The 7,846-nt window shown below is 42.2% G+C and overlaps 1 protein-coding gene across 1 annotated transcript; it reads right to left on the bottom strand.

The window, feature by feature from the left end:
• Window positions 1-543: 543 nt before the first annotated feature.
• LOC109300352 (cis-aconitate decarboxylase-like) lies at window positions 544-7,643 on the bottom strand. The gene is made up of 6 exons (XM_019521036.1): window positions 7,623-7,643; window positions 6,936-6,990; window positions 3,249-3,436; window positions 2,871-2,963; window positions 2,272-2,477; window positions 544-1,462 (listed from the first exon to the last, which is right to left on the bottom strand). The coding sequence occupies exons 1-6, from the start codon at window positions 7,641-7,643 to the stop codon at window positions 544-546; spliced, it is 1,482 nt and encodes a 493-aa protein (XP_019376581.1).
• Between the last annotated feature and the right edge of the window lie 203 nt (window positions 7,644-7,846).

Raw genomic sequence — 7,846 nt, 5'->3', positions numbered from 1 at the left:
TTGACAATAATGCTGCTATACTTCCCATCTGCCCAGCAGAACTAATTAATAATAATCTAAGAGGTAAACAAAAGAACAGAAGTGCACTTTGGAATAAGAAGAAATATTAGTGTTAAACATCTCTACAAACCAGGCTGTCAGCAGCATTCCAGATAGAAATACATTATAATTGACCACTTCCAAATTATTGCCTTCTTCTTGGGAAGGGCCTTGTTCATGGAAGATATCTCAGAAAGCATCTTTCTTAGAGATCGCACACATTTCAGTCAGACTTCCAAGTAGTGGTAATGGTGTGGTCTGGGATATGTTCACCAAATTATGTTCAACAGAAGAATGAATTAAATCTTATTTCTGGGTTGAGCATACATACACATTGCCTAAATGCATACATACACATTGCCTGATGGGTTCCTTATGCACTGAAATATGTGCTTCGATCTCATTATTACCCTGGACTTTACTTCTAACATTAGAAAATATTCTGTCCCTTGAACTAAGGAATTTTTGCTTCAGTATGATGCTTTACTTATCAGAAATGTTACCTTACAGGCTGGAGGCCAGCTGAGAGCTATCTGGAAGATCTTCCATGTTTTCTATTGTTGTGATGATGGTGTTCACTTGGTTTTCTGGGAACACATAAGAAGCGTTAGATCGGAATTTCTTCAGGAGAGATTCTCTGCTTAGGGGCTTCCTCCAGTGTCCATAGAAAGTGTCACATCTGCCTGTCAGGACATCTCCATTCTCCAGAATCAGTGCCACCTCTCCATACATCTTATCAAAGTTGGCTACATTATCCTCAGGATGCTCCACCACCACCTTGGCTAGAAGCTCCATCAGCTCATGCCGATGGATACTGCTGTTCGTGTAGGAGCTGATGCCCACCTCACCATCCAGCAAGGCAGTGCAAGCATTGAACTGGAAGGAATGCCGGGCCTCATGCTCAGACTCAGGAAAAGGTCTGTTGATGTACTTGGACACAGGGATCCTCAGCACAATGGCACGAATCAAAGAGGGAGAGAAAGAATGATAGTGGTTGACAAACAGGTTTCTAACAGACAAGGCAGCATCCACTACCCAATGCATTCCTAGGTGGGCTGGGAAGCGCTTAAAGGCAATATCTTGCTTCTCCAAGAGGAATTTGTGGTTGTTTGCTGGCAGGGCTAATGGTTTGGGCTGATAGTCACCATAGAAAGCATTAAATCCAGCACATCCAGGGATGTCATCAAGAATGAAGGGGCTGGCCTCCATCCCTCGAGCAGCCAGCAGCGCCGCTTGAAACCCCAGACAGGCAGCATTTCCAATATGCAAGGGCTTGACTTGAGTTGCTGCATTTGCCATAGGTGCCCCTGCCAGTGAGGCAGCAATTGCCAAGGCATGGGCACACTGGGATTTGTTCAGAGAAAGGAGCTTTGCTGTGGCAGCAGCACTACCCATGGTGCCAACCACTGAGGGAGGATGGAACCTGAAAGGGAAATTACAGGAACAATCTTGTAGGCTGGTGTATGAATGGCCCTGCCTGCCCCTGCAGAGCTGAGCAGGGAAGCACCTGAGCCCCACCTCACATCACGTCTAGGGCACCAAACCCTGCAAAATCAGAGCCTCCACTGATGATGATCAGAGAGGCTCCATTGAAGCTGAGGATCTGGCCCAGAAAACCTGTTGCTCCTTCTGGGGACAATGTATCTGGACATTACATTTTCTCCTATCAGTCATAAAAATCTGAACATTTAGGGGGCCCAAACTCCCCATCCTGTCACTTGTGTCATCATTCACACTTTGGGCAAAGTTTGGGTAAAACACCACCCTTCTGTCTGGGTAACATTTGTATGGGTGCCAGTGATGATGCCTAACCACACATTGCAAGTGCATAGGCCAAATCTTAAGTCTTTTCCTCAGTGCTAACAGTTTGACTTCAGTGGTAATTTTCCCTGAACAAAACTAATGTAGAATTGAGTAGAAGATTCAACGCTTGGAGAACCCTCCCTGACCCCATTTCTAAACTGGTTGGCCATCTTCTAATGATGTATAAGGAGATATTTTAGTGAAATACATCTCTTGTAATTTTGCAAGGCAGTGGCTGTTTGGGGCCACACTGTTGTTTTGGCAGATTCCCCCAGAACCTGGTAAGGTAGCCATTAACAGCAGAGCTAAATGAGCCACATATAAGATTGGCATGGCCTGGATTCCAAGATTTCTAATGTAAATCACTGTACTATGTTTTAGTTCTTGCTAAGCTGAACGCTCCTGTCCTCTGAAGAGGAGGGGATTTACCTCTTAGGAATATTGTGAGCCTCACTGGAGAAATGCATCAGCCTTCCTTGTACTTCAATGCCCACATTAAATGCTACCAAGAAGTCCAGGCCATTGGGTTTGGAGCCTGCGGGTAGCATCTGGGAAGCTGACAGAAGAGCTGGTAATACTGCACCTGAGGGGTGAGTAGCAGGGTGCCAGGTATCATCAAAATCCATCGAGTGAGCCTGTTATGAAAGACAGATAGCAACACAGTGAATACCATAGTTGTACAGCACCTAGCACTGTGGGATTCTAGTGCCTGCCTGGGTTCTTACAAGCCACCATAATACTAATACCGAATTCTATAAAAGCATCTACTGAGTTATTTGGTATTAACTGGCACTGTAATAAACATGCCACTCACATAACTGCAGGTCAGAGATGCACTTTACTTCTTGGTCCCAGTAACCCTTCCTGTGTCAGAATTTCAAAAGGCCCATCCATCCCTCGGTCACATCCCAGGCATCTGACTCCCTCATGCCAGGTGTGGGGTCCACCATGGGGTTCTGCTATTGCAAAGCACTTTGTAACACTAGACAGTGCTACCAATATACAGGATATTCTGGAGAATGACTTACTGCAACTCCATTGGCAAATGCAGCCAGTGTAGGGGACAGCTTTAACCCTTTTCTGCCATAGACAGAGCTGATGGGGTTTGAAGAGTACAGCTCCTGTAACAGGGAGAGCATGTAACAGGGAAAGCAGTGAGCATGAGAAGACACTGAACATTTTTCCGGCATTGATGGAGGCTAGTTTCCATTCAAATGCTTAACTTCTTTCCCCTTAGCAAAGAGTAATGCAGCAGCTCAGGCATCCTAAATTATGCAATTAGAAAAGGAATTTGCCACCAGCTTGTGCCTGGAAGCCAGAAACAATACAGGGCTCAGTTTCCCCTGACTGTGCAGCATGGTGAAGAATTTCAGAACGTAAGAGTGCTAGTGAAATACTGTGTTTACCTGACAGTATTGCAGGGCAATATTGAACACACGTGTTGTGCTGCCTACAAGCCCAACCCCAATGCTATCAAGGATCATCCTTTTGCTCCTGTGCCGAACAACAATGGACAAGTGTTCTGGCCGGACTCCGTGGATGAAAGAGGCAAAGCTGCTGGTCACAGTCTCCTTTGGAGCACTCTTCTCCAGCACTGTGGAGATAAATACAAAGGGGAAATTATCAGACAAGTTGTAGCACTAGATCCAAAGGGTAGACATGTAAGTCTCCATTCTTTCACTCTTGCTCACAGGACTAGTAGCTTACTTGTCAAGAAGTCCTACTAGTTTCAGTGGAGCAGCTCACAGGCACAGGACTACCCAGTTTAAGGGAAGCTGGCAGAACCTGGCCTTTAGTTTGAATCTCCATTGGTTAGAACATAAGCCTTCAATATATAGGACCAGAATTGAAGAACCTTGCTTTTCTACAGACTAACTTATGTGACCCTCAGCAAGTTACTTAGCCACTCTTTGCTTCAGTTCCCATCTGTCCAACTGGAATAATAGCATTGCCTTGCTTCAGAGGAGTCTTGGGTACCCACGTAATAAGGATAGAAAAATGCTCAAAGACCACGATGGCACAAGTCACAAAAGAAGAAAGACAAAAAGTTGTGAAAAAATGAACAGAACATAAAAGAAAGCTTTCTCCTGCACAGGGGCGTAAAATTCACCTGTAGGAGGAGGTTTCAAAGGGACTTAAGTTAGGTTTGGGTCTTCTGTGCAGTCATGTTTGGGTTGTCTGTAGACAGAGTAAAGAGTTTTCAGCTAGAACTATGACCTTTTCTAATGAAAAGCAGAAATAAGATAAAATTCTGCATCTGTGTGAGGACAAATGAGATGTCTTGCTCTGATATGCATGGGGCTCTGTCAGGAATGAGCTATATAAGTTTAAATGAAATAGGCACAATCCCAAATCAAAAGCAAAAAATTTATAATGATGTCAGGAAAGGAGGGCAGGACCTAGCATCTTCTGACAGTTTATTTACAGATTTGATCCTGGAAGGCAAAATATGCATGCTTGTGAATATGTCTACTGAAGTCAATGGACCACAGAAGTACTTAGTGTTAAGCTTGTAATTTTAGGTTCAACTCAGAGGGTGTGTCCAGATGTGTGTGGATGTTTGGTTCCCCAGGGCAAGTAGCGGCGGTGCACCTTGCACTGCTACTACATGTCCCTGGGGAACACCCATGCCAGGCACACTTTGCTGTGTGGCAAGATACCTGGGGGGCAGTAGGGAAGGCTGGTCCCAGCAGCCTTACTTAGGTTCCTGGGGGTCTCCAGGGGCTGCAGCTGCAGCGATCCTGCAGGGTGGAGGCTGACCAGCAGCTGCAGCATGGCTCCAGGCAGCCCAGCTCTATTTTTCAGCAGTGCCCGAGTGAACGCTCATTGCTACTGCACAGTAGGTTTAGAAATGACCCATGCACCATCGGGACTGTGCAGTACTGGCAGGTACTGCGCAGTCATTTAGTACTTGCTTTGCTGTACCAGATTGCTCTGTTGCAAAAATGCCGTGTGCCCCCAGAGGCTGGTGGGGCATGGTGACCTCCTGCAGGAGACAACAGCACTGTCGGCGGTGAGAGCATGGCAGCAGCAAGCAGCAAGTGGTGAGCTCCTGCTGGCAGCTGTGGCACTGTTGGCAGTGGGAGTGGGGGATGGCGAGCGCTGACCAGCAGTTGGCAACCACCCATGGGTGCCACTGGCAGTGTTGGCAGTGCCTTTTTGCAGGGGGTACACCGCCAAGCTCAGAGGGTGCACATGCACCTGCATGCACCCCCTACACGTTGCCAATGCTTTGGTGTACCAGCTGTACCAACCATGCAGTGGGGTGCACATGTAGACATGCCCAGAGTAGATCTGGAAAGAAACCAGAATTTCTATTCTGCAAGAATTACCAGCATTTTAGGAAGTGTTTTCATTTCCAAATGAGAAAAGACCCTCCCCTCTAAAGTTCATAATCTTCTAAGTAATTTTCTAGAAAATGACAATTTACACCCATCATAATGATTTGCTTGAATGCTGTTTAGTTTCGCTAAGGTAAAAATGTTTCATTTTCGATAATGTCAAACATTAGAAGCTAATATAAGTTTGGTCAGATACACATCTTAAAATACACCAAATCATACAATAACATGCTACTAAAGTTAATATTTAATATATGAAAGCTATTCTAAACAATAATGTAAAAAATGTAACATGTTAACAGAGCTGAAATTAAATGAGAAAGTAAAAATAATTTAATCCAACCTTTTCCTACAGAAAATGGCAACAAAACTGACATGTTCTGGTGAAACATTTCAGTTTGGATGAAAACTAGTCTTCATTAGAAAACTGTTCCATCAAAAATTCTTTGGACTAGCTGTACTGAAGAATGAAGTCAAATGGAAATTTTCAGTTTCTAACGTCTTGACTCACAGTTTGCCTCCAAATGTATTTGAGTCTCACTAGATTCTGGATGCTTATAATCCTCTGGTAAACACAGCTGTAAGACTCATTATTACTGTGATTAAAGGAAACAGAGTTCATATGTTTGCAGAGATTTTATCAGTTATATCTGACAATCACATGCAGCTGCTTAGAACTTTCTGCCTTAAACAATGCCCCCACTTCCATTTATCTAGAGTGCATCCTGTGAAAGCTACAAATATATGCACTGGAAGTCATGGAAACAGCAATGTAAGGTAGGTACAGGGGGAGAAAAAGCATGATTACAGCTTGTAGGTGGGGTGGGGGGAAAGCATGATTGCAGCTTGTAGGTACAGGGGGGAAAGCATGACTGCAGCTTAGTTTCAGCTGTAAATTCTGACTGCATCCACCACACCAGGAAAAGTTTCCTTGGGAATTCAATAGACAGCAATATTTATTCCCTGTCATCAGTGAATAAATCCAGATAACAGCTTTCTCTGTGATATGAATCTATAAAAATAAGAGGTAAAAAGAGCCTATAGATTAAACTTGGCAAAAGCCGATGTTTCTGTGTGAACTTTTAAAAAATTACTGTAATTTATCTATTCACAATCTTTGATCTCTTATATTAAGAACAAACCTGAAAGTATTGCAAGAATGCCAAATGTATGTGTTTGTAGGGCTTTAAAAAAATCTCTACAGCAAAATTCTGCTCTACTCGATGTTAGTGGGGAAATTCTGAATGTACACTATTGCTGAGAGTAGAGCAGCAGTGACATATAACAGGTAAGAACTTGCAGGGAATTATTCAAGCAATTGTAATTTCTATCCCTAAATTAAATATAATAATGAAGTAATGAATAATGCAGGAACACAAAAACATGCTCCTGGCAAACAAAAACAGCTACAACTTAAGTAAATGGTTATAGTACATGATCTATCCCTAAATTAGATAAATATTTTTTATTTCTATACAAGGCTAATAATCACTTTTTCTACTTATATAGTATTTTGTTCATTTTAATTCATTTTAAAATGTAATAATAATCATATATCTAAGATAGCTATTACAGTAAGTACAATCATCACTACCATAATCAAAAACTGTACTTTGTCTTCACATAATTCAAGAGACTTTTCTAGAGACTTTTAACCCAGCCCTTTTTGCGAATTTTTACATGACTATATAATTATTTTAGAAGAGTTCAGAAAGTAGAAGAGAGAAATTCCTTTAAATGGAAGACACAAACCATGAACAGCAGTTTTGTGTGCTTGCTGGGAGGCTGCCAAGAACTTCTGGGCCTTCTAAAGGAAGAAGAAAGAGACTGTCATATAAAGCAATCATGTTTTTTAAGAGTGTTTTCACTCTTTGCACTTGTAAGCCCTGAGTTATTAAAGAGCTAACAAAGCAAACAAGAGGTAGATAAACTTAACCAATACAACTAACTGTCAGAGCTTGTGCACTTGAAGATATAAATAAGTCACTTTCCAAAGCTGTAAGCTAACTAGAAATCAGTCCAAGATGTCAAAAATAATCAGAAAAAAAATAGTACAGTGCAATTATGAGTCAGATCTACAGTGCAATCACATTACACCTGTGAGAAGGACGTATTTTGAGTAGATATGATGAATAAGATGTATACAACATTAAAAAGAACAGTACCGTGTTGTAAAAGCTAGCCACAGAAGACATTTTAGAACCAGGTAAAATTGAAGGTAAAATAGGAATCAGTTTATTAGTTACATAGTTGTCAATGGAAAATGCCAACCTTTTTAAATATGAAAGCAGATCCCCATTTTGTGCAAATGAACATTACACCATTGAAGTCAGTAAGTTATGACAGTTCACAGTAGCTGAGAAACTGCCCCCAAACCTAATTCAAATGAAACAAACAAAAATAAAATATTATAGATTTCCTACATTGAATAGCATTTACCTGTAAAGTTAAGTAGACCATGCTGATGGCTCTAATTGTGTCTGCTGTTTTCTCTCTGGGATATTCACCTCAGGAGATGCTCGAGGTGTCTACTTGGATGGCTTTTTGGTGCCAGGGTTTATATATCCTTCTGTAGCAACTGTGGTTGGGGTTTTTTTTGTTTATTACAAATGAATGTCAAGAATGGTGACATCAGCCTCTGGAGAGGTAGGGTTTGGGGAGGT

This window comes from Gavialis gangeticus, unplaced genomic scaffold (assembly GCF_001723915.1).
Source record: "Gavialis gangeticus isolate Ggan-Ray unplaced genomic scaffold, GavGan_comp1, whole genome shotgun sequence".
Classification (NCBI taxonomy): Eukaryota; Metazoa; Chordata; order Crocodylia; family Gavialidae; genus Gavialis; species Gavialis gangeticus.
Note: the sequence above shows the minus strand (reverse complement) of the source record. Positions and strands in the feature narration are given on the sequence as shown.

Bases quoted from the DNA above. Each gene is read 5' to 3' on its own strand.
- LOC109300352 (XM_019521036.1), bottom strand. From the start codon at position 7,643: ATGGTCTACTTAACTTTACAG. The intron at 6,991-7,622 runs GTAAATGCTATT...TTCTTCCTTTAG, and splicing joins TGGTCTACTTAACTTTACAG to AAGGCCCAGAAGTTCTTGGC. The intron at 2,478-2,870 runs GTAAGTCATTCT...CTTTCATAACAG, and splicing joins CATTTGCCAATGGAGTTGCA to GCTCACTCGATGGATTTTGA.